This window comes from Pan paniscus, chromosome 11 (assembly GCF_029289425.2).
Source record: "Pan paniscus chromosome 11, NHGRI_mPanPan1-v2.0_pri, whole genome shotgun sequence".
NCBI lineage: Eukaryota > Metazoa > Chordata > Mammalia > Primates > Hominidae > Pan > Pan paniscus.
Window position 1 is genome coordinate 6,082,235 of NC_073260.2, and position 26,638 is coordinate 6,108,872.

Here is a 26,638-nt window from a genome sequence, read left to right on the forward strand (position 1 = left end):
GTACCACCACATCCAGCTAATTTTTGTATTTTTGGTAGAGATGGGGTTTTGCCATGTTGCCCAGGCTGTTCTCAAACTCCTGGGCTCAAGTGATCTGCCCACCTCGGCCTCCCCAAGTCCTGGGATTATAGGTGTGAGCCGCTGCGCCTGGCTGAGGGTTCCACTGTCTGTACGTCTGCAGCAATACATACCATTCTTGTGGGTAAAAGGTGGTATCTCATTATAGTTTTGATTTGCATTTCCCCAAGGACAAATGATGGCAAGTGGCTTTTCTTGTGCTTTTTAGCCATTTGTATATGTTTTTGGTGAAATGCCTGTTGAAATGTTTTGCCTTTTTAAAAATTGAGTTGTCTCCTTTGTTCAGTTTTGAGAGTTCTTTACATACACAGTATCATATATATATATATATATATACACCAGATATATGATTTGCAAATATTTTCAACCATCAATAGTTTGTCTTAAAACTTTTTATTGGTGTTTTGAAGTAGAAAAGTTTTACATTTTGATCCATTCCAATTTATTAACTTTTTCTTTTATTGTGCATCTGGTGTCATATCTAAGAAATCTTAATCCAGTGTCACAAAGATTTAATCTTATATTTTCTTCTAACCGCTTTCTAGTTTCTGTGTAAGAATCTGTCCATTTTACCTAAGTTGCATAATTTGTTGGCAAACAGTTGTTCATAGTATTTCCTTGAAATCCTTTTAATCTCTGTAAGATTGGAATTGCTGTCTCCTCTTTTAGTCCTGATTTTAGTTATTTGTGTTCTCTCTCTCTCTGGTCAATGTAGCTAAAGCTTTGTCAATTCTCTTGATCTTTTCAGAGAACTGACATTTGATTTTTTTTACTTTATCTTTTTCTCTCTGTTCTCTAGTTCATTGGTTTCCACTCTAATATTTATTAATTTCCCTTCTTCTCACTTTGGGTTTAATTTGTTCTGTCTTTTCTTATTGTAGTTACTTACAATGGAAGCTTACACACTTGATTTAAGATTTTTTTTCTAATGTAGACATTTACAGCTATAAATTTCCCTTGAAACACAGCTTTAGTTATATCTCATAAATTTTGGTATGTTGTGTTTACATTTTCATTCAGCTCAGAGTATCTTTTGATTTTCTTCTTTGACCCATTGCTTATTTAGAAGTGTGTTGTTTAATTTCTATGTATTTATAGATTTCCCAAATTTCTTTTGTTAATTTCTAATTTCATTCCCCTGTGGTTAGAGAAGAAACTCTGTGGATATCAGTCCTTTTGAATTTCTCAGAATTGTTTTATGGTCCAGCATATGATTGACCTTGGACACTGTTCCATGTGCACTTGAGGAGAACGTGACTTCTCCTCTTGCCAGGTGGAGTGTTCTAGAGATGTCAGTTGGTGTCCAGTGATGTCAAGTCATTTGTATCTACTGATTTTCTTTATAATTATTCTATCCATTATTGAGAGTGGGGTAGGATTTTGGTGTCCAATTATTGTTTTTTTGTTGTTTTTGTTTTGTTTTGTTTTGTTTTTGAGGTAGAGTCTCACTTTGTCACCCAGGCTGGAGTGCAGTGGTATGATCACAGCTCACTGCAGCCCCCACCTCCCAAGGCTTAGGTCACCTCAGCCTCCTGAGTAGCTGCAACTACAGGCAAGTACCATCATGCCTAGCTGATTTTTGCATTTTTTGTAGACAGGGTTTTGCCATGTTACTTAGGCTGGTCACGAACTCCTGGGCTCAAGTGACCCACCCACCTCGGCCTCCCAAAGTGCTGGGATTACAAGCGTAAGTCACCATGCCCGGCCCAACCATTACTGGTGAATTGACTGTTTCACCCTTCAATTCTGTGAGTTTTTGCTTCATGTATTGCTGCGGGATAATTAAGGAATCGGAGAGACCGATGGGGTTGAGGAGGAATTATTTAATTATTTAGGCGCACCGACCCAATCAGATTAACATCCAAAGGACCGGGCCCCAAACAAAGAGTCAAGCTACCTTTTAAGCATTTTGTGGGGTGGGGGGAGATTTGTGCAGGGGGAAGAGTATTACAGAAGCGAGAAACAAAGAGTTATTCAGTTAAGACATGCATTACATTATTTCTTACTTTTCAAGGAACAACACGTTTTATGACTCAAGATTATCTGTTTAGTGACCTTGCAGCTGCACAGCTAGAGAAACAGAGTCTTCGCAATGCCTGGGAAAGGGAGAGATAAGGCTCACTAGCCACAGAAAAACAGCCAGTTAATTTTTAAAGGACTCCAGCCCTTTCTCTTCCTCAAGGGGAATTGGTTTTTTACATACAACTAAGTTTTTGCTTACAGTTTTTAATTTCTTTTAATTCCTGTTCTAGTATTTTGGGGCTAGGTTGTCAGGTATGTATATATTTCTGTTTGTTATATTTTCCTGATGTATTCACTTTATATCATGGCAGAATGTTTCTCTTTAGTAAGATTTTTGATCTTAAAAAAGTTGGCCAGATGGGGTGGCTCATGCCTGTAATCCCAGCACTTTGGGAGGCCAAGGCAGGTGGATCACCTGAGGTCAGGAGTTCAAGACTAGCCTGGCGAACATGGTGAAACCCCGTCTCTACTAAAAATACAAAAAAATTAGCCAGCCGTGATGGTGTGCGCCTGTAATCCCAGCTACTTGGGAGGCTGAGGCACGAGAATTGCTTGAACCCGGGAGGCTGAGGTTACAGTCAGCCAAGATCGTGCCACTGCACTCCAACCTGGGTGATAGAGTGAGACTCTGTCTCAAAAAAACAAAAAAATTATTTAGTCTGATGTTAGCATTTCTCCTCAAGCTCCCTTACGGTTGTTTGCATAGCAAATCTACTATCCTTTTGCTTTGACCTATTTGTATCTTTGTTTCTAAAGTATGTATGTCTCTCACAGGCAGCATATAGTCAAAGCTTAAACAAAAAAATCCAGTCTAAGGATCCTGCCTTTTGATTGGCATGTTCATTCTATTCCCATTCAATGTTATTATTGCTGTGGTTGCATTTCCATCTATCAGTTCACAATTTGTTTTCTATGTTTTATGCCTTTTTGTTCTTCTGTTCATCTTTTACTACCTTCTTCTGTATTAAGTATTTTCTAGTGTAGCATTTAAATTCCCTTTTTCTTTTTAAGTGTGTATTTTAAAGTTATTTTGTTAGTGTTTGCTCCAGGGATTACAATATGCATTTTAATTTATCAGGATCTACTTCAGATTAATACTAATTTTAGTAAAATACAGGAACTTGACTCCAATATAACTCCATTTCCTCCCTCCTTGCTTGTGGTTTGTAGTATTATTGTCATATATGTTCATCTATATATGTTATAAACTCAACAACATGGTGTTATAATTATTGTTTCACACAATCTTATTTCTTTTCAATTCAGTAAGACAAGTAAGGAGAAAAACACTTTTCAAGTCTTTTATATTACACTGTATATTTATCACTGACTTTCCTCTTGATTTCTTCCTGTATATTCAAGTTATTGTCTGGTGACCTTTCCTTGCTCCAGTATATATAATAACTTCATTGCCTCCTTGCTCCTTTGTGCTATTATTGTCATATATATTATATATGTTTATGCTGTGAGCCCATCAGCTAAGTCAGCTTAGCAACGTCTCAAGATACAAAGTCAATGAATAAATCAGGCTGGGTGTGGTGGCTCACACCTGCAATCCCAGCACTTTGGGAGGCCAAGATAGGTAGATCACTTGAGGCCAGGAGTTTGAGAGCAGCCTGGCCCACATGGCAAGACTCCATCTTTACAAAAATACACACACACAAAAAAAGTTGAGTGTGGTGGTGTGCCTGTAATCCCACCTACTTGGGAGGCTGAGGCATGAGAATTGCTTGAACCCAGGAGGGAGAGGTTGCAGTGACTGGAGATCACACCACTGCACTCCAGACTGGGCAACAGGGCAAGACTCAGTCTAAAAAAAAAAAAAAAGAAAAAAGAAAAACAAGAATAAATCAATTATTTTTCTATAATACTTGCCACAATCAATTGAACCATGAAAAATTTTAAATACCATTTACAGTAGCATCATAAAACATGAAATATTTAGAGAATAATTTACCAAATTAGGAGAAATGTCTATACAATTAAAACTGCAATACAAACCAGGCACCATGGCTCATGCCTGTAATCCCAGCACTTTGGGAGGCCAAGGTGGCCAGATCACTTGAGCCCAGAAGTTTGAGACCAGCCTGGGCGACATAGTGAGACCCTGTCTCTACAAAAAAAAAAAAAAAAAAAAAAATTAGCTGGGCATGGTGGCATGCACCTGTAGCCCCAGCTACTCAGGAGGCTGAGGTGAGAGGATGACTTGAGCCCAGTAGGCAGAGATTGCAGTGCATTCCAGCCTGGGCTACACAGCAAGACCCTGACAAAAAAAAAAAAAAAAAAAAGAAAAGAAAAAGAAGGTCACAAAAAAACAGAAAACTGCAAAATATTGATGACAAAAATTAAAGAAGACATAAATAAATGGAGAAATATACCATGCTCATGGATTGGAAGACTTACATTGCTAAACTGTCACTTCTCCCCAGATGTATCTACAGAGTCCACATAATCTCACTTAAAACTCCAGAAGAAATTTTTGTAAAGTTGACAGCTGATTCTAAAATTTTACATAGAAATGCAAAGGTCTCCGAATAGTCAAAACAATTAGAAAAAGAAAAACAAAGTTGGAAGACTTACTTTCCAGGCTGGATTTCAAGGTGGACTACACAGCTACAGTAATCAGAATAGGTTGCTATTAGGATAGACAGATAGTTCAATGGAACAGAATGCAGAGTTTAGAAATAGGCCCACACAGAAATAGTCCATTGATTTTTTTAATAGTTGCTTTTTGATAAGGGTGCTAAGGTAATGTGATAGAGAAAGGAAAGTATTTTCAATTCAAATGGCTGAAATGACTGGATATCCATTGGGGGAAGAAAGGGACTTTAGCCTTTCACACAATACACAAAAATTATGGAATTCTGAAGAAAATAAGAGAAAATGTTCATGAACTTGGGGTAGGCAAAAATTTAATAGATGAGGCAAAAAAAAAAAAGGCCCAAACCATAAAAATGGTTTCATTCTTATAAGGATAAATTAGAGTTTATAAAAATTAACACTTCCCTTCAAAAGAAAAATTAAGGAAAAATGAATAAATAAGCCACAGACTGAGAGAAAATATTTGTTTTCTAAGAAGTATTTTGTTTTTCATTTTATGGGTTCATAGTAGGTGTATATATTTATGGGGTCCCTGAGATATTGTGGTTCAGTCATACAATGGAAAATTCACATCATGGAGAACTGGTATCCATCCTGTTGAGCAATTATCCTTTGTGTTACAAACAATCCAACTATACTCTTTTAGTCATTTTTATTCTTTTTTTTTTTTTTTTGAGATGGAGTCTCGCTCTGTCACCCAGGCTGGAGTGTGGTGGCGCCATCTCAACTCACTGCAACCTCCGCCTCCCAGGTTTAAGTGATTCTCCTGCCTCAGTTTCCTGAGTAGCTGGGACTACAGGCACCCACCACCACGCCTGGCTAGTTTTTGTATTTTTAAACTTTTTTTTTCTTTTTTCTTTTTCTTTTTTTTTTTTTTTTTTTGAGATGGAGTCTCGCTCTGTCGCCCGGGCTGGAGTGCAGTGGTGCAATCTCGGCTCACTGCAACCTCCGTCTCCCAGGTTCAGGAGATTCTCCTGCCTCAGCCTCCCAAGTAGCTGGGATTACAGGCATGCGCCACCACACCCAGCTAATTTTTTGTATTTTTAGTAGAGGCAGGATTTCACCGTGTTGGTCAGGCTAGACTCGAATGCCTGACCTCGTGATCCACCCACCTCGGCCTCCCAAAGTGCTGGGGTTACGGGCGTGAGCCACCACGCCTGGCCTTCGTTTTTGTATTTTTAGTAGAGATGAGGTTTCACCATGTTGGCCAGGCTGGTCTTGAACTCCTGATCTCAGGTGATCCACCTGCCTCGGCCTCCCAAAGTGCTGAGATTACAGGCGTGAGCCACTGTGCCCGACCTCTCTTTTAGTTATTTTTAAATGTGCAATTAAATTATTATTGACTATAGTCGCCCTGTTATGCTATCAAATACTGGGTCTTATTCATTCTTTCTATTTATTTGTACACATTAACCATCCCTACATACCCTCTCACCCCTGCCACTACCCTTCCAAGTCTCTGTGAACCATCCTTCTATTCTCTATCTCCATGAGTTTAATTGTTTTGATGTTTTGATACTACAGATAAGTGAGAACATGCAGTGTCTGTCTCTCTGTGCCTGGCGAGAAAATATTTGTAATATTTGTATTTGGCAAAGGACTTGTATCCAAAATATAGAAATAAATTCTGCTCAATAATAAAAAGCGAAACAACTTAATTTAAAATGAGACCCAGTGTCTACAAAAAGTAGAATAATTAGCCGGGCATGTTGGTGCATGTCTGTAGTCCCACCTAATCAGGAGGCTGAGGGGGAAAGATCGCTTAAGCTCAGGAGTTCGAGGTTGCAGCGAGCTGTGATCGTGCCACTGCACTCCAGCCTGGGTGACAGAGTAAGATCCTGTCTAAAAAAAATAAAAATAAAGGGCCGGGTGAGGTGGCTTATGCCTGTAATCCCAGCACATTGGGAGGCTGAGGCAGGTGGATTGCTTAAGCCCAGGAGTTCAAGACCAGCCTGGGCAACATGGTGAAACCCCATCTCTACTGAAACCACAAAAAATCAGCTAGATGTGGTGCATGCCTATAGTCTCAGCTACTCAAAAAGCTGAGGTGGGAGGATCACCTGAGCTCAGGAAGTCGAGGCTGCAGTGAGCCATGATCATGCCACCACACTCCAGCCTGGGCAACTGGAGTGGGACCGTGCCCCCCAAAAATATATATCAGTAAATAAATAAATAAATAAATAATAAAATGAGCTAAAGATCTGGACAGGCTTCATAAGAAGCAAGCAAATGGCCAATAAATACATGAAAAGATGATTTACCTCCTTAGTCATTGGACACACTTAGATACCACTCCTCATCCACTAGCATGGCTAAAGGATAAAAGAGTGACCATCAAGTGTTGGCAAGGACTGTGGTTCTCGTACATTCCTGGCGGGAATGGAAAATTCAGTCACCACTTTGGAACACAGTTTGGCAGTTTCTTACAAAGTTAAACATACACTTACCATATGACCCATCTTTTCCATTCCTTGGTATTTACTCAAGGGAAATGAAAACACAGGTCCACAAATACCTGCACATGAGTGTTTACAGAAGCTTTGTTGCTAGTGGCCCCGAACAGTGAAAAAACCAAAGTGTCTGTCAATAGGAGACAGAATAAATGAATTGTGGCGGATTAACAATGGCGTGCTTCTCGGCAATGAAAAAGAACGAACAATTGATACACGTGACAATATAGGTGAATCTTCAAAACAGCATGCGGTGTGACGCGGCCAGACATAAAAGAGCATGTATCCGATGATTCTGTGTATGGGAAACGCCAGGGAATCAGATCCATGGTTGCCAGGGTCAGGAGGGACCTAACTGGGGTGATGAAAATGTGTATATGTTGTTTGGGGTGGTGATTACATGTGTACATACATTGTGTGAAACTCATCAAAACCGTATACCTAAAGTGGGTACATTTTATTGGATGTAAGTTATCCCTCAAATTAAATTAATTTTCAAAGTTTTAAAAAATGGAACCATTTTTGCCAAATTGAAGGAAAATTATTTCCACCGAGATTTCCCTACAGCCAAACGATCTACCAACTACAAAAATGGAAAAAATAATTTAGGACATGTAAAGTTCAAATGTTTTGCCTCCCACGTTTCTGTTTCAAGAAGCTATTCGAGATAAATCGCTCCATGGTCACAGGACTTAGAAAGGTGGAGGTAAACACACACAAGCATTATAAGATAAGAAGTAACAGATGAATTAGTTGAAAGGGACTGATTTCGGGGGAAGGAATAGGAACTGGGCCAGGAGATAGACGCCTTTCAGGCTTGCCCTTGTGAAAACGATAGTCCCCTCTTACCTGCGGGGGATAGGTTCCGAGATCCCCAGTGGATGTCTGAAACCACAGATAGTACCAAACCCTACAGAGAGTATGTTTTCCCCTATACACACATACCTATGATAGGGTTTAATTTATAAATTAGGCACCGGGTGGGATTAACAACCATAATTAATAGTAAAATAGAACAATTATAACAATATACTGTCTGAGGCGGGTGGATCACTTGAAGTCAGGAGATCGAGACCAGCCTGGCCAACATGGTGAAACCTATCTCTACTAAAAACACAAAGCCAGGCGTGGTGGTGGGTACCTGTAAACCCAGCTACTCGGGAGGCTGAGGGAGGAGAATTGCTTGAACCCGGGAGGCGGAGGCTGTAGTGAGCCGAAGGTGCCCCTTTGCACTCCAGCCTGGGCAACGAGCAAAACTCCATCTCAAAAACAACAACAAAACCACAACAACAACAAAAACAATATACTGTAATAAAGGTTACGTGAATGTGGTCTCTCTAAAAAAAAAGTGTATATATCTTAGTTTGTGGGTTTTTTGTTGTTGTAGCTTTGTTTATTATTAAGAGACAGGGTCTTGCTCTGTTACCCAGGCTGGAGTGCAGTGGTGTGATCATGGCTTACTGCAGCCTTCACCTCCTAGGCTCAAGTGATCCTTCCACCTCAGCCTCCTGGGACCAGAGGCATGCACCACTATACCCAGCTAATTGTTTTTTGTTTTTTTTTTCTTGATAGAAATGAGTTCTCACTATGTTGCCCAGGCTGGTCTAGAACTCCTGGCTTCCAGCAATTCTGCTGGCTCAGCCTCCCAAAGTCCTGGGATTATAGGCACGAGCCACGACGCCTGTCCTCAAAATATTTTACTGTACTGTACTCACCTATTATTGGCCTTTGGTTGACCATGGGTAACTGAAACTCCAGCAAGCGAAGGTGTGGATAAGGGAACTACTGTACGTGACTTTAATATACATAAAATCACCTTAAAAGAAAGACAATGATTGTTTCCAGAGCATGAGCCTCTGAGACAGCAGGGAGATACTAGGGGAAGTTGGTGGCTCCTCTCCCTGGCAGGAACTGGTCTGGGCTCCTGGCTCAGCCTGGCCATGAGGCTGTCCTGGCCTCCCTCGGTGGGTTCGACAGTGACCTCGACATGCTCATTTCAGTGTGGTTCATTCCGGTCTCCCAGGGGAAGGGGGTGCTGAGTGGAAGGAGGTCACTGGGAAGCCGGGGTGGCTCTCAGAGTCTGCAGGAGCAGTCGGGCTGATGAGCTGGGAGGAGCAGACCGCCTCCCTCTTCTCTGAGTGGGAGGAGGGCCAGATCTGGACTGGGTTTGGAGATGCTCAGGTGGGGCTCAGAGCATCACCTGTGGGGCAGAGGGACCATCTTGGCAGATGAAGGCCCGTTGCAGGGTGTGATGCCTGAATTACAAGGCAGGACAGGTAAAGTGGGGCAGGTGAGAGAAGGAGGGTGAGTAATGTGATTTTTCTACTCCTGTTTTCCAGGAAAACCAAAATGCTACGCACTTCTACCTATGATCCTTTTCCTAATAATGCTTGTCTTGGTCTTGTTTGGGTAAGACACATTTGACCATCGAGGCTGGCCTGGTTTGGGGAGAAGTGACCACAGCAGCCAGTCAGACCCATGGGACCTCCCTGAGCTCCCCAAGTATCACAGTCATCAGGGTCCTAAGGACAGTTGTTGCCTGCGTCCAGCTCTGGCGGAGGGTGTGTTTACTTGCTCCCTTATTTTAGCCTCACCTGGGCAACAGGCTCATCTCACTCCCATTTAAAATTTTCCTAAGTGTGAAGTCTAGGGCTGGGAGAGCAAGCCCCTTGCCCACAATTGCGTGGCTGGGGGTGGGGAAGGCAATTCTGGGTCCCAAGCTGTTAGTCGCTTCCAGACACAGAAGGTCCCAGAACCAAGAGTGAAGTCACCTGTCAGCTCTACTGGGGCATCTGTGGACACGGCCTGGAAACACTCCCTGACGTGGCCTCAGGGACTGCACTGACCAAGGCACTGGTGGCGGGGGGTGAGGGAGCTGGGGCTCTGGAGCTCCAGCAGGTGCCCATACGTGAGCAATATCCCAGGGACCACCCTCCTGCCCACCTCCCGGTGTGGGACGTGGCAAGGCACCTGAGCTTTGCTGAGAACTTGCCCTACCTGCCTCGAGGCCTTGCAGCTTCACTGGGAACTCTTGTGCTCACGCTGCTGGCCGCACCATGCACTTTTTGGAGGAAGGGACCAACAGGCAGTCTTCGTTCTGTGTCCTGAGTCTTGGCACACTTCCTTTCTGCAGTTACGGGGTCCTAAGCCCCAGAAGTCTAATGCCAGGAAGCCTGGAACGGGGGTTCTGGTGAGTGCAGGGAAGAGCAGGTGGAGCATCCATGCTGGCCGGGGTGCTGGCTGTGGGTGGGGGTCCCACTCTGGGAACTCCCCCTCCCCCTCCTGGGCCCGCTGTCTATGCTCTGCCCAGTGTAGACATGCTCAACTCTGTGGCCTTGAAGGGTCACCTGGATACGTCTGGAGTCAGCCTTGACTTCCCTTCTGACCTCCAGTCCCCAACTCCAGGCTTACCCAGAGTTCCCATGCATGGTCTCTGCTCCCCTATCCCCACCCCTCCTCCACCAGCCATCCTCAACTCTCCCTTTGCTCTCACCCCTACACTGGGTTCCCAAATCCTGCCAGCCCTGCTCTTCAGCAGCTCACATGCCCACTGGCCTCCCTGCCTTCGACGTCCTGCTCCAGGGGTCCGGTGGGGCTGCCCTCATCTCTGTGACAGCCTCAGACTTGTCTCCCCATCCCCATCAGCCCTGTCCCCCTTTTTCTCACAGCAGCTGGAGTGATCTTTCCAGAACATAAGGTAGGAGGCTCTCCATGATCTGATCCTGCCTTCCTGACCTCCCCAGCCTCATCTCTCCCTCCTCTGCCCTCGCCCTCTGTGCTGCAGCCAACGTGGCCTGTCACTCGTCCACCTGCCATACCGTCCTGACTCCAGGCCTTTGCCTGTGCTATGGCCTCTGTTGGGACCACTCTTGTCTCTCCCCTGCTGTGTCTGCTAATTCCCACTCGTTTCAGTGATCCATGGCTGCAGAACACACCACTCCATCCATGGAAAACAATCACAATCATTGATTACTATCTCTCCCTGGGCTTCCTGGGGTGGACTGGGCTCAGCTGGGTGGTTCACTTTGGGGCCTCAGCAGTCATGGGCAGACAGTGGCTGGGGTCACTGCAAAGACTTCCCTGCATCTCTGGCAGTTGATGCTGGCTGTCATCTGAGACACCTACCCAGGGCCTCTCCCTGGGGCCTGGGCTCCTGCTCAGCTTGGTTGGGAGGCTCCAAGACCAACATCCCAAGAAAGATGAGACAGAAGCCAGATCACCTTTTTGGGCCTGGCTTCAGAAGTCACCCAGCGTCACTTCTGCTGCATTTATTTCTTAGAAACACAGAATATCAGACCCCATCTCTTGATGGGAGGGGGCCTCATGGTTTGTAGACATGTTCTGAAACTCCACTCTGCCCGGCCTTGGCTTCGACGTGTCTGGTGAATGTGTGGGCTGTGAGGCTCCCCGAACGTAGACCTCAGACTGCAACGTTGGCCGTTACAGGGTCTGGCACACGGGCCCACGCCAGGCCCATTGCCACAGTGATGGTTGTTCTGTGACTGTTTCTGGTGGCCTCTGCTCCACACTCCAGGCTGACGCTGTGTCCCTTCCACTGGGACCCTCGGGTGGCTTCCATGCACTTGTGCCCTAAATCCTGCTCCTAGACTAAACTTCATCTCCTGTGTTCTCATTCTGCAGCATGGCTGTTAGGGAACCTGACCATCTGCAGCACGTCTCGTTGCCAAGGTATAATGTCAGTGCCTCCCTTCAGTGCCTCCCATGTCACAGAATTGTCCTGCAGCCCTGGCACATGTGTGCGTGTGGACAGAAGCATGTGGGAGCTGGGGCAGGTCCTCTTTCCCCCTGTGGCTCCGAGGGAGGGGGCCGCTCCTTCCCCAGTCTCTACCCTGACTTGGCCCTCGTCCTGCAGCCACTCAGAGAGCACGATGGAGCTGGAGCTTCAGTTTTGACCAGCTGCGTGTCGCCGGCTTTTGTGTGTGTGTGTGTGTGTGTGTGTGTGTGATGGAGTCTCGCTCTGTCGCCCAGGCTGGAGTGCATTGGCACCATCTCTGCCCACCGCAACCTCTGCCTCCTGGGCTCAAGTGATTCTCCTGCCTCAGCCTCCTGAGTAGCTGGGATTACAGGCGCCACCACCACACCTGGCTAATTTTTGTATTTTTAGCAGAGACAGCGTTTCACCATGTTGGCCAGGCTAGTCTTGAACTCCTGACTTCAAATGATCCGCCCGCCTCAGCCTCCCAAAGTGCTGGGATTACAGGCATGAGCCCCGGCACCTGGCCTTCAAATTGGCTTTTAAAGAAGATGACCAGCTGGTCTGTTCTGTCTGGGGCCTTGGAGGGCTGTTTCCCAGGATGTGGGCCTTTATCAGTGCTGACCTAGGCAATCAAGGCCAAGCTGGCCACACTGCTTTTGATTTTTTTAAAATTGTGATAAAATACGCTTAACATAAAATTTGCCATCTTAGTCATTTTGGAGTGTTCAGTAGCGTTAAGTCCATTCACATCGCTGTGCAGCCATCACCACCATCCATCTCCAGAACTCTTTTCATCTTGCCAACCTGAAGCTCTGTCCCCATAAAATAGCAACTCCATTTTCCCTCCCCCAGCTCACCATTCTATGGTCTGTTGTTATGAGTCTGCTACTCCAACTACCTTTTATAAGTGGAGTCAATGGTACCTGTGTTTTTATGTCGGGCTCAAATCACTGAGCGTGATGTCCTCACGGTCCATCCAGGTTGTACCAAGTGTCAGAATTTCCTTCGTGTTTTCTGCTGACTCCCTGCTTTTAAAGGCCATCTTGGACATTCAAATTGTGGCCATTACTGACAGTTAAAATGGCCCTGGCTCATGTCTCCTGAGCCTCTACAATCCTTTAGGTGGGGACAGTACTGCGGCCCACACGTCCCCACAGGCTGCGTGTGACACCTGACAGTGCTTTGTGCCACTGTGGAGCAGGTGTCACTCTCCCACTTCTCAGAGAGGAAGCCGGGCTCTGGAAGCCAGCAGCCCACAAGGAGGCCCAGCAGGCTTCGGGCCCAGGTGGGGAGGTCTGCACATCTCGGGGCCTTTCCCTGGGAACAACCAGGGACAGAGGCCACACACCCAGCCTCCTCTCTGCCCACAGTGAATTGAGACACAACCCCTTACGTCCCTCCCAGCCTTAAGTCAAGTGGAAAGCAATGGCCCCTGAGGGCACTTAGTCCCTCTTGCCAGTTTATAAGTGTGAATCAGAGACTCTGAGCTTCGGCCCTTTCCCGAGGTCCCGGGATTATGAGCTGACACAGCCCCCAAGCAACCACAGTGATTCCAGCCTGGGAGTGTGGCCTTGGCGGGAGGGTCAATGCCCAGTCATGGTTCAGCGGCTGTGCACACCCCCTGCTTACCTGCATCCCACGCTTTCCATGCAAACTCACGTGGCGGCGCTTTGTGCTTGCAGGATGGTCTACCCCCAGCCAAAGGTGCTGACACCGTGGTGAGTAAAGTTACTGACACTGAAACTGAACGCAGCTCAAGGGGCTGTTCTGAAGGTATTAGAGGGCAGTTTCCTTGATGTAAATCTCAGTTGGGGCTGCTTCCCCGTTCTCTCCTCTCAGATTCTCCTGACATCTGAATTCAGAGGCCCACATGGCTGTCCTCTTTCCCTTTGCTTTCTCTGACTTGCGTCTCTTGTTTCCTGTCCCTTTGTTCTCCAAAGCCCCTGCAAAGGCCTGATAGGTACCTCCTACCTGGGGAGGGGCAGCGGGGGTTGGGTGCTGGGGAGGGTTTGTTCCTATCTCTTTGCCAGCAAAGCTCAGCTTGCTGTGTGTTCCCGCAGGTCCAATGTTGAGGGAGGGCTGGGAATGATTTGCCCGGTTGGAGTCGCATTTGCCTCTGGTTGGTTTCCTGGGGAAGGGCGGCTGCCTCTGGAAGGGTGGTCAGAGGAGGCAGAAGCTGAGTGGAGTTTCCAGGTGGGGGCGGCCGTGTGCCAGAGGCGCATGTGGGTGGCACCCTGCCAGCTCCATGTGACCGCACGCCTCTCTCCATGTGCAGTAGGAAGGATGTCCTCGTGGTGACCCCTTGGCTGGCTCCCATTGTCTGGGAGGGCACGTTCAACATCGACATCCTCAACGAGCAGTTCAGGCTCCAGAACACCACCATTGGGTTAACTGTGTTTGCCATCAAAAAGTAAGTCAGTGAGGTGGCCGAGGGCAGAGACCCAGGCAGTGGCGAGTGACTGTGGACATTGAGGTCTCTCCTTGTGTTCAAGACAGAGTAGGGTGGCGGCCAGCCTTGTCCTCCCAGAGGGTAGATGGGAAAGGTCATTCATGCAGCATCTTACTGAGCTCACGTGGGCTCGTGGGCTCGTGGGCTCGCCAGGTCGGTAAAACCCAGCTCCTTCTCCAGAGGCTGCGTCTCACCCAGGGATGGTGGCTTCTGCTGCCCCCTCCTCTCTGTAACTGTGGCCGGCCGTCATGCTGAGCCACCCCCTCAATACAAGGCTCCAGATGTTTCCTGCTCACTGACCAGAGATAGCAGGAGGGGGACACCTGTTTGCTGTCCTTGGACCCTAGAAAGAGGATGCTGGCAGAGCCGTGGTCACTTCTCTGTCAGATGTAGGTGGGGCAGGCAAGGCAGTTGGCCCCAGACACCAAAGGAAGTGGCTGACCCACAAGGCCCTGGGACTCTGGGCCAGGCCAGAGAGGGAGCTAGCCAGGCAACCGCAGACACATACTTGACTTCTCAGCAGCTGTGGGCAGCTGGGCCAGCGACAGTGGCGGAGGCCAGGAATGACTTACTCTTAGGAATAGGTGCAGTTCAAGCCTGGAGGGAGGAAGCTCTAGGGTGCAGAGGCGGGTGTGTGGAGGCCTCGCGTGCAGCTTATAATGAGGGAGCACGTGGCCGGCCTGGCCATAAGAAGGGCAGCTGCGTGGGGAGGCGTGGCTCAGGCCAGGCTGAGGGGGAGTGAGCAGGCGCCAGCCTGCGGCCTGCTACCAGCCTCCAGCCACCTGCCCTCAGCCCTCCTTAGTAAGAGGGGGTGCTGGTGGTCCCCCATCGCTGGGAAGAGGATGAAGTGAGTCGCAGCCCGAGGACTCGCTCAGGACAGGGCAGGAGAACGTGGTGCATCTGCTGCTCTGAGCCTTCCAATGGCCGCTGGCGGGCGGGTGCAGGACGGGCCTCCTGCAGCCCAGGGGTGCACGGCCGGCGGCTCCCCCAGCCCCCGTCCGCCTGCCTTGCAGATACGTGGCTTTCCTGAAGCTGTTCCTGGAGACGGCGGAGAAGCACTTCATGGTGGGCCACCGTGTCCACTACTATGTCTTCACCGACCAGCCAGCCGCAGTGCCCCGCGTGACGCTGGGGACCGGTCGGCAGCTGACGGTGCTGGAGGTGCGCGCCTACAAGCGCTGGCAGGACGTGTCCATGCGCCGCATGGAGATGATCAGTGACTTCTGCGAGCGGCGCTTCCTCAGCGAGGTGGATTACCTGGTGTGCGTGGACGTGGACATGGAGTTCCGCGACCACGTGGGCGTGGAGATCCTGACTCCGCTGTTCGGCACCCTGCACCCTGGCTTCTACGGAAGCAGCCGGGAGGCCTTCACCTACGAGCGCCGGCCCCAGTCCCAGGCCTACATCCCCAAGGACGAGGGCGATTTCTACTACCTGGGGGGGTTCTTCGGAGGGTCGGTGCAAGAGGTGCAGCGGCTCACCAGGGCCTGCCACCAGGCCATGATGGTCGACCAGGCCAACGGCATCGAGGCCGTGTGGCACGACGAGAGCCACCTGAACAAGTACCTGCTGCGCCACAAACCCACCAAGGTGCTCTCCCCCGAGTACTTGTGGGACCAGCAGCTGCTGGGCTGGCCCTCCGTCCTGAGGAAGCTGAGGTTCACTGCGGTGCCCAAGAACCACCAGGCGGTCCGGAACCCGTGAGCGGCTGCCAGGGGCTCTGGGAGGGCTGCCAGCAGCCCCGTCCCCCTCCCGCCCTTGGTTTTAGCAGAACGGGTAAACTCTGTTTCCTTTGTCCGTCCTGTTGTGAGTAACTGAAGCCTAGGCCCCGTCCCCACCTCAAATCACACACAACCCCTCCCCGCCACAGAGACACCATTACATACACAGACACACACAGAAAGACACACACAGACACAAAATCACACACACACCCTCCCCGCCACAGAGACACACCATTACATACACAGACACACACAGACACACAATCACACACAGCCCCTCCCCGCCACAGAGACACACCATTACATACACAGACACACACAGACACACAATCACAGATACCCCCTCCTGGCCATAGAGACACACCGTTACACACACATACACAGAAAGATACACACAGACACACAATCACACACAGCCCCTCCCTGCCACAGAGACACACCATTACATACACAGACACACACAGAAAGACACACACAGACACAAAATCACATACACATCCTCCCCGCCACAGAGACACACCATTACATACACAGACACACACAGACACACAATCACACACACACCCCCGCCACAGAGACACACCGTTACATACACAGACATACACACACACACAGACATACACAGACACACACAGACACACAATCATACACACCCCCTCCCCGCCACAGAGACACACCATTACACACACAGACACACACAGAAAGACACACATACACACAATCACACACACCCTCTTCCTGCCACAGAGACGCACCATTACATACACAGACCCAGACACACAGACACACAGAGACACAGACACACACCAGACACGCAAAGACACACAGACACAGATACACAGATACAAAGACACAGACATATAGACACACAGACATGCACAGAGACACATGGAGACACATGCAAAAATGCACAAAGACATACAGAAGTGTACACACAGACACATAGACCACACAGACACACAGACATGCATGCAAACACACAGACATGCAGACATGCACACAAACACAGACGCACGCACACAGACTTAGGCAGCCCAAATTCAGCACCTGGGGCATAAGTTCCTGGAGGGGTGGCCACCTTCAGCCCCCACGGTAAGGTCCTGAGGAACCTTCCCCTTAGACAAAGGATCATGGAGGAGGTCTCTTCTGGAGCCTGGAGGGAGGCCTCAAGTGGTCCTTCCACCTCGGCATCCCAAAGTGCTAGGATTATAAGCATGAGCCACTGCACCTGGCCCCAACATCATTTATTGAACAGACTGTCGTTTCCACATTGTGTTTCTTGGCATTTCTGTCAAAAATCAGTTGACCGTAAATGCACGGATTCACTTCCGGGCTCTCTATTCTGTTTCATTGGTCTGTTTGTTTTTATGCCAATACCATGCTGTTTTGATTATTATAGCTTTATAGTATATTTTGAAGTTAGGTAGTGTATTGTCTCCAGCTTTGTTCTTTTTGCTTAAGATTGCTTTGGCTATTTAGGGGTCTTTGTGGCCATTACTGACAGTTAAAATGGCCCTGGCTCATGTCTCCTGGGCCTCTACAGTACTTTAGGTGGGGAAGTACTGTGGCCCACATGTCCCAACAGGCTGTGTGTGGCACCTGACAGTGCTTTGTGCCACTGTGGAGCAGGTGTTACTCCCTCATACGAATTTTAGGATTATTTTATTTATTTCAGTGAAAAATGTCAATGAAATTTTGATAGGGATTGCATTGAATCTGTAGATTGTTTGGGGTTGTATGGACATTTTAACAATATTAATTCTTCCAATTCATGAACATGGGATGTCTTTTTTTTGGCACCTGATCTCAGATATGGGACAGCTTTCTAATTATTTGTATCTTCAATTTCTTTCACAAATGTTTTATAGTTTTCAGCATACAGATCTTTCACTTCCTTGGTTGGATTTATTAGCAAGTATTTTTTGTAGCTATTGTAAATGACATTGTTTTCTTGATTTCTTTGTTAGGGTATAGAAATGCTACAGATTGTTGTATGTTAATTTTATATCCTGCAACTTTACTGATTTCATTTATTCTAACATCTTATTGGTGGAATCTTTAGGGTTTTCTATAAGATCATGTCATCTGTAAACAGGGACAATTTAAGTTCTTCCTTTCCAATTTGGATACCTTTTATTTCTTCCTCTTGCCTAATTATTTTGGCTGAGGGCCAACTTGTTGGGTTTGTTGTTGTTGGTTTTTGTCTGTGTCTTTTCGTGTTGCTGGCTTTTCCAGCACACAGTCGCAGATATATGAGGCAGAAAGAAAACCCAGGGAACTCCTGTCATGTCATTCCTCAGGTCCCAAGGTCCCTACATGGTCTGCCTTCTTCTCTCCACCTTTTAGTGTTTGATATACATACATTTATGTATGTAGTTATATATGTATGTGTAATACCCAGGGAAATATACAGGGATTTTAACTGTCCTTAGTGTAGGGCGTGGGGACAGGTGCATCTATTCTACCTTGCCTGGAAGTGGAAAAATCTTCAAGAAATCAATTTATCACCAACTGGCATGACAGAACTCCCGGTTTAGTGTCTAGCTGTCCCCACTAAAACCAATCACCATGCCATCAGGCACTCTCTTCCCTCTGCTGTGTACTGGTACCTGAAACAGCATCCAGCACCCTGAGAGCACAGGAAGTCTGAGGGCAGGAAAGAATGAACGCAGCTTCTTATGTGCCCCACCCAATAATCCCAAGTCGAGCACGGACCTGGGAGCTGAAGAGACAAGCTGGAGGTCAGGCAGTTCTATTACTTAAGCCTGATTCTTCCTGACTCCAAAAGCCAGGCGCCACCCCATGCTCCTTCCCAGCAGAAGCTGGTTTTCACCGGGTCAGGAGGACAGGATGGCTATTCCTGACCGTTGTACAGCAGTGCCACATCTCCTAGTTTCCAGAACATTTAATGTGTTGCTGTGGAGGCCTGGCAGCTCTGAAGTAGCCCCTTGCGCCCAGGAGAAACCGGGCCTGGAGGGGTGGGGTGGGGTAAGCTGAAGCTTCCAGTATCCCACGTGGGCATTCTGTTGCTGAGGGCAACCGCCCCTCCCTGCAAGGGAGGGGAAGGAGCAGGCAGGCACACCCTTCCTCCCTCCACATTTCACTGGAGTTGACCTGTGTCCTACTGTGGTTGCACCTGGACCAGCCCGGAGGGACTGGAGTGACTCTTCCCGCAGGTAGGGCACAGCCAGCCTGGGCACAGGGCCTCGCTGCAATCCCTGCGCCCCGCCTCCCTGGGGGATTTCCAGGGGTTGTCCCGCTGCTTGGTGAGCTGGGGGTGTGGGGGACCACAGATGAGGCAGGCGCCTAAATTGCTTGGGCGGAGTCCAGCTGCTCTCTCCCTCCGGGCCCCTTCCTGTGTCCTCGGGCCCCTCGGGTCCCTGCACCAGGCCAGCAGCGGTCGGGTGTCAGAGGTTCAAGTCCAGGCTGACTCCTCGGACGCACCGACTTTGCCCAGGAGGGCTGGGGAGAGGGCAGCCCCAAAGTGTCATCTTTGATTATTCTTTGTCCCCAAAGCCAGCCTTGGGCATGTGCCCAGCACAGGGAGAGCTGCTGCCTCCGTGGGCTTGAGTCATTTTTGCTTCCTTGCCCCTCTCTGCTCTGTTTGGTTTAAAAAACAAAAACCAACACCCATGGGTGAGGCGAGGCGAGGCGAGGCTTGCCTTGATCCACCCGCTTCCTCCCCTGCAGCCTCGGGCCCCATCCTTCCGCGTGGCCGCACTAGGGGTGCTGGGGGCGGAGTGGGGACCAGACCTGAGTGGGTTCTGGGTTCCGCTTCGCAGCAGGAGCAGCTGGGGCATCATCAGTTGGGAAGGTGACCCAGGATCTGAGCAGGAATCTTCCAGGTGGAGGTGGGGCCGCCCCTCTGCTTCCCACAGCTGCCTTCTGCTCTGGGGGCAGCACTGGCTGAGAATCCAGTGAAGTAAGGGCTTTGAAATGGTCTTGATTGTCAAAGTAATGTTTATGTTTAGCCATTCCTTTTTTTATTTTTTATTTTTTGAGACGGGTCTCCCTCTGTCACCCAGGCTGGAGTGCAGTAGTGAAATGTGGGCTCACTGCAACCTCCACCTCCCAGGTTCAAGTGATTCTCCTGCCTCAGCCTCCTGAGTAGTTGGGATTACAAGTGCCTGCCACCACACCTGACTAAGTTTTGTATTTTTTAGTAGAGATGGAGTTTCACCATGTTGGCCAGGCTGGTCTCAAACTCATACCCTCAAGTGATCCACCCTCCTCGTCCCCCCAAAGTGCTGGGATTTTGCCATGAGCCACCACGCTCAGCCAGGTTTAGCCATTTTTAAAAGGTGTGAACAGATAATTAAGCCTATTAGCAACATTAGAAAATTTAAGTTAAAATTTAAATGACTCTAGCAAGAATTAGCCCTTAGGTGCCCTGGGTCCCCCTCCTCACCGCCCCCCACCCCGCCGCCTTCTGAGAAGCGTTTTGTAATTTTTCTTATTCATAAAATGGGTTTGATTCAAAACTGACTTTTCCTCTTCACAGAGTCTCACAGGTCCTTCCCCAGGTCCAAGAGGCTCTTCTGTGGCCTGATGACAAGTAGCTGCCTAGCCGTGGTAGCATCTCCTATCACATGTTAAGGGGCCCCTCCCCAGGGCCACACCTGGCAGAAGATGGCTTATGATGTTAGCAGCTTGAAAGTAGTGTAAACCAAAGATAAAATTCTAAGCCCACTCCCCCAGCCATCGGAATGGACCCCTCCTCTTGGCCAGGGCACTCCAAAGTTAACCTGAAAAACTGGTTCAGGCTGTGAAGAGAAGGTGGAGTGGACGGACATGCCTCATTTATGTCCTCCTCCCTGTTGGAATTCAGCAAAGCTGACCAGCGTGAACATTAACACAGACCTTAAGTCTGATTAGTGGCATTTACAATCTATACTCTCTGAAGCGTGCTACCTGGAGGCTTCCTTTGCATGATAAAACTTTGGTCTCCACAACCCCTTATCATAACCTAGACATTCCTTTCTAGTGATAATAACTCTTTCAACCAATTGCCAATAAAAAAATTTTGAATCTACCTATAACCTGGAACCTCCCTGCTCCACCTTCGAGTTGTCCTACCTTTCTGGACAGAAGCAATGTGGATCTTGCATGTATTTGATTGATGTCTCATGTCTCCCTAAAATGTATACAATTAGGCTGTGCCCAGATCACCCTGGGCACATGTTCTCAGGCCCTCCTGAGGTCTCTGTCTCGGGCCATTGGTCACTCAGATTCGGCTCAGAATAAATCTCTTCAAATATTTTTCAGAGTTTGACTCTTTTTGTCGACAATAAGCTCATCAGATTAAAGCTGTTGGAACTTTAAATTACTTCGAGCCTTGAAAGAATGTGATTCTGAGACCCTAGTCAAGCAGCAAGTCGCTGTGAACTTTGCTTCTCCAATTATAGATTAACGCTCTTCCTTTCTTGATTTGTAAAATGTTATGAAAGACTAAATGGCACCAGATGTAAGACCCCTTCCCTTTCTTAGTTACTGACCTTTTGTTACGAATTAACTTCTTTCTTTTCTTGCACCCAACTCAGACCAGATGGTACAAAAGACCCCATGCCTATCAAATTCCATAAGACAGTATGTTAAATATACTTTTCCCGAAGGGAACAAGATATAACCAAACAAATTGCTGCAACTCATAAGCCAATCTTATGTGGAAAATGTAATCATGCTAAACCTCCTTGTATTTTCCCATTTAAGTGAAGCCCTAATCCCTCCACCTCAGAGCACTGAGCCCATTCCTTTAGAGTCTGTGTTTTCTGAGTGGTGGTCCTCGAACTTAGAGGTAGAATAAACTCTATAACATTGGATTTTGAACCTTTCAATTATTTCAGGTGGCAGAAGAAACACACAGACCCCACCTCTTCCTTTGGAGTTCTGTACTGCTCATTTCAAAGGGATTTCATCCTGCCCTTCATAACCACCCAAGGGGTTCCTCCTGCTCCCTTTCTCAATAAAGACCATGCATTCCAGTAAAGAAAGAGTTTAATAGACATGAGGCCAACCACATGGTAGAGAGAGTTTGTACTCAAATCATCTCATCAAAGGCTCATAGCTAGGGGTTTCTCAAGGCAGTTTGGGGGGTCAGGGGTGGCCAAGTAACAGGTACTGATTGGCTGGGGCAGACATGAACTCATGGAGGGTCAAAGCTGTCCTCCTGCAGGCTAAATCGCTTCTTAGGGGGGTGTCACAGGAGTGAGGTTGGGGGTTCCAGGTAGAGCCATGGGTATCAGACCTGCAAAAAACCTGAAAAGATATCTCAAAAGACCAATCTACAGCTGGGGAAATTGTGTATTTTGCTAGAGAGGTCTACACCTTAGCTCCTCCCTCTCACCTCATAGCTTTTCATTGGGTTTACACAGGCAGAAGAGTTTTGGGGGAGGCCTGCTGTTATTTAAACTATAAATTAAATGTCTCCCAAGGTTAGCTCAGCCCAAAAGCCCAGGAATCATTAAGGGAAAGGAAAGATGAGGGGCGGGTTAGCTCAGCTCACTCTTACAATTTTTCTAATTGATAGAGTTTTTGCAAAGGCGGTTTCACTTTCAGCGTGGCCGTTCTCCTAACCTCTCCTGCTTCCCCAGGTCCTCACCCTAAACCAGCACCCACCCTGCACTCCCAGGGTGAACCCTCCCTTCCCTCCTGCTCACCTGGGCCCAACCCAGTTTCCCCCCAGGAGCTGCGGAAGGGCCCAGTGGTGCCACCTTGGCCTCCAGGCATCACTCTCCAACTTCTTCCCTCCTCCCTCCACAGGACCCTTGCCTCAAATGTCAGTCCCGCTGCTCTCTGCTGCACTCAGCCTCTTCCTGGCAAGTGTGCCCCTCCCCTCTTGAAAAAGAAGCCATCACCAGCCTCTCGTGCCCACCCCCATCTAGGCCCCCTACTCCTCTCCAGTCCCGGTGTCTTGGAAGAGCCTCTGGATCACAGGGGCTGGGAAATTCGACTTGTCATCCCCGCCAAGCAAACACATGCTTCCATCCAGGGCCCCTCAGTGGGTGAAGGCTGAGCCCCAGCAAAGGATAGATCATCACTGTCAGAGGCGAGTGAACTAGAGCGACTCCATGTTGAATAGGGACTGGGTAAAATGAGGCTAAACCTTCTGCACTGCATTCTCAGGGGGTTAGGCATTCTTAGTCACAGGATAAGATAGGAGGTTGGCAGGATTAGTATCACAAGATACAAGTCACCAAGACCCTGCTGATCAAACAGGATGCAGTAAAGAAGCCAGCCAAAACCCACCAAAACCAAGATGGCAACAAAAGGAACCTCCAGTTGTCCTCACTGCTCATTATGTGCTAATTATAATGCATTAGCTGCTAAAAGACACTCCCACCTGTGCCACAACAGTTTACAAATGCCATGGCAACGTCCAGAAGTTACCCCATATGGTCTAAAAAGGAGAGGGACCCTCAGTTCAGAAAAATCCCCTCCCCTTTCTTGGAAAACTCACAAACAATCCACCTGTTGTTGAGCCTATAATCCAGAAATCAGTATAAGTATACTCAGCTGAGATCCAAGAACCCTGTCTTGGGGTTTGGACTGGGCTCCTTTCTGGTAACAATACTAGGGTATACGGAGCCCCCACATCCCTGGGCAAGTGGTGCAGAAGCCGGAGCCATCAGCAGCCGCCCCTGGCAGGCTCCTGTGTGGACTCCTTGCTGCAGGGCATTTGGTTTACCAGGCGTGAGAGACCCACACGTGAAGCACTAGCCCAGCCCCATCACCGCAGCACAGCCTCACCACTGCAGCCCAGAAAAACCACTGCAGCCCAGACACACCACTGCAGCCCAGACACACCACTGCAGCCCAGACGCACCACTGCAGCCGAGGCCCATCACTGCAGCCCAGACACACCACTGCAGCCCAGACACACCACTGAAGCCCAGACACACCACTGCAGCCGAGGCCCATCACTGCAGCCCAGACACACCACTGCAGCCCAAGCTCACCACTGCAGCTCAGCCCACCACTGCACCCCAGCCCCACCACTGTAGCTCAGCCTGACCACTGCAGCCCAGCCCACCATTGCAGCCCAGACACACCACTGCAGCCCAGCCCACCACTGCAGCCCAGCCCCACCATTGCAGCCCAGGCTCACCATTGCAGCCCAGGCCCTGCAGTTGTCCCTACTAGGTCTGAGTGGAGGAATCAGAGAGAAAACTCTGGAAAGTGCTAGATACAGGGGAGGCCCTCAAGGAATGGTGGCTGCCACTGGGAACTCTGTTTCTGTGGTGCTTACTGGACAGATAGGCTCCTTTGCAGATTTTTTATTCCAAAACTAAGCTCCCATCACCCAGTCCTGTCCTCCCTGCTGGCAGAGCTTGTCCCTGGATCCAAGCTGTCTCCTCTGCACCAAATCCGGTGGCCTCAAGCCCCAGCTCTGCTTTGCACAGGGGCTTTTCGAAGCCCTGTCTCCCCTGCTGTGAGATGGGGGTCACCTAGCTGCCCCCCAGGGGGTAGTGTTGCTGACGGAGCAGGTGAGGACAATGCCAAGAGCTGCGTGTGGTCTGGCTTTCCCAGGCTGGATGTGCCCCTCTGATCCTCAGTCTCCCCACATGGACAATGGCTGATGCCGACCACCCACACTAGGTTTGCCCCAGAGTCAAAGTGAGCTCCTTGAGGACAGGGAACTGACCCCCACACAGGGCCCCCCAGGATCTGCTTGAGGAGGCACCAGGCAGTTCTCCCAGAAGGCAGGGCGTGTCTTCAGAGCTCTCTGGGTTGAGTGGGCCTAGGCCACCGCTGCCTCTGCCCAAGTCTTTCTAGAGGCTTCCCAAGTACCAGAGCTGCCCTGGAGGGCCAGAGTTACCAGAAAGTCCAAAGGGAGAAAGTCAGAGAGACACCAGCACACCCAAGAAGTCCAGGGCCTTGGGGACACTAAGGGTGAACTCTGTGCTGTGAAGGGCAGGCCTGGCCCGGAGAGAGGGAGCCTGCGGAGGAGACAGGGGATCTCTCGGTGCTCTTCCGAAGAAGCCCCTGGATCTCCCACTGTGTTCTGCTCTCCCAGGCGGGCAGGTGTCAGGATGGCGCCTGGTACAGCTGGTTTTGGGCAGAAGCCCCGCCCGTGGCCTGCACGTTGGGTGTCTGCGTGTTGGGCCCCTGCTCTGCAGCCTCAGCAGGTACTGTGACGGGGGATGGCCGGGCAGGGACCTGGCCAGCTCTTTATCTCAGCTGCCTTCACACGGCAGGGTTTGCTTTGCGCATCCCATCCCTGTGAACATACAGGTGTGATTAGTTTGCTGGTTTGTGGCAGGGTGGTTTTTTCTTCTTCCTAAAAATGGATTTAGTAGATTTTTAGCTTCACAGGTTTCATCTGAACCAATGACTTGGAATTTAAGACAATGGCTACACGCTTTTGACTGGGTTTGGGATTTGTGATCCGAAACGGTTCATTTGTTATATGGCTAGAATATGACATGACTTTTCATGTGTTTAAAAAAATATAATGAGGCGGCGGCTGCGTCCACGTCGACCAAGACTGGAGCGAAGTTTAAGGAAGGGACAGAATCACCGGGGAGTGCCCTTGTTGTTGCTGGGGGACTCCCAGCCTTCCCTGTGGCCCGAGAAGGAGAAGCAGTGGCTCTGTGAAGCAGGCATGGAGAGTAGAAAACTGGAGTTATTAGCATACCCTAGTACCTCTTACAACTTTCCCTTCCATGTTAGCACTTTAGTGCTGGCTTCTCAGTTTTCTTAACATTGAGACAATAAATGTGTGTTGTGTCTTGTAGATGGCATAAAGAGTAAATAAGAAGTTTTAGAGTTGTTCTGGAAAATGTCAGAATAAATCTCCACTTGAGTTGTGTATTCTGCTAGTCCAAGTGGACAGCAACTTCCTGCTACCCTCCCTTGCAGCCTTGCAGACAAGTCTCTCCTCTGAAGAACGAATTAGATTTAGCTAATTAGAATTAATCCTTGCTTTCATTGCCATCATCTGTAAAATACTTTGTTGGATAGACCACTTTATACCTTTGCAATACGGTCTCTGTGGGTAAAAAACAAATATCTGTAATGCAGACAGGAGGATGTGAAAAGTTCTGTTGCACGTGTTTTTTTTTTGTTTTTTGTTTTTTGTTTTGAGACAGTCTCGCTCTGTCCCCCAGGCTGGAGTGCAGTGGCGCGATCTCGGCTCACTGCAAGCAAGCTCCGCCTCCTGGGTTCACGCCATTCTCCTGCCTCAGCCTCCCGAGTAGCTGGGACTACGGACGCCTGCCAACATGCCCAGCTAATTTTTTGTATTTTTAGTAGTGACTGGGTTTCACTGGTTGCACGTATTTTTAATTCTGTGGCTGTCACATGATAGAGAATGGAATTGAATGGAGATTTCCCTTTTGCTTCTTAGGGTTGGAAATATTCCCATGAAAATGTTCAAATTTGGAATTTGAAAGCCACCAAATGAATCTTTATGTATAAATCCTTGTAAATGATAGATTCCATAGGTGAGACTTTTATGTATTTCAGGTGGGAGCCTACTGGCATATATTTTTAAATGTTCATATTACTTAGAATCTCCAATAGGAAGTCTTTATTTGAAATAGTTGAATCCGTGTTCTAGTATTTTCCTTTCAGCAAGATCTGTTAGGTTTTTACCCCT

At 48.5% G+C, this 26,638-nt stretch overlaps 1 protein-coding gene across 6 annotated transcripts in view; it reads left to right on the top strand.

The window, feature by feature from the left end:
- ABO (ABO, alpha 1-3-N-acetylgalactosaminyltransferase and alpha 1-3-galactosyltransferase) overlaps window positions 1–26,638 on the top strand; it is a 44,970-nt gene that overhangs the window by 4,716 nt on the left and 13,616 nt on the right. For 2 of the 6 annotated variants that reach the window (XM_034929409.3, XM_055117508.2), the window contains 6 exons: window positions 9,491–9,560; window positions 10,285–10,341; window positions 11,793–11,840; window positions 13,551–13,586; window positions 14,144–14,278; window positions 15,331–18,220. In XM_034929409.3, coding sequence (XP_034785300.2) covers window positions 9,491–9,560; window positions 10,285–10,341; window positions 11,793–11,840; window positions 13,551–13,586; window positions 14,144–14,278; window positions 15,331–16,021 — 1,037 coding nt within the window. In that variant the 3' untranslated portion in view covers window positions 16,022–18,220. The other 4 variants (XR_010108994.1, XM_055117509.2, XR_004664395.3 and 1 more) reach the window with 4 other exon arrangements.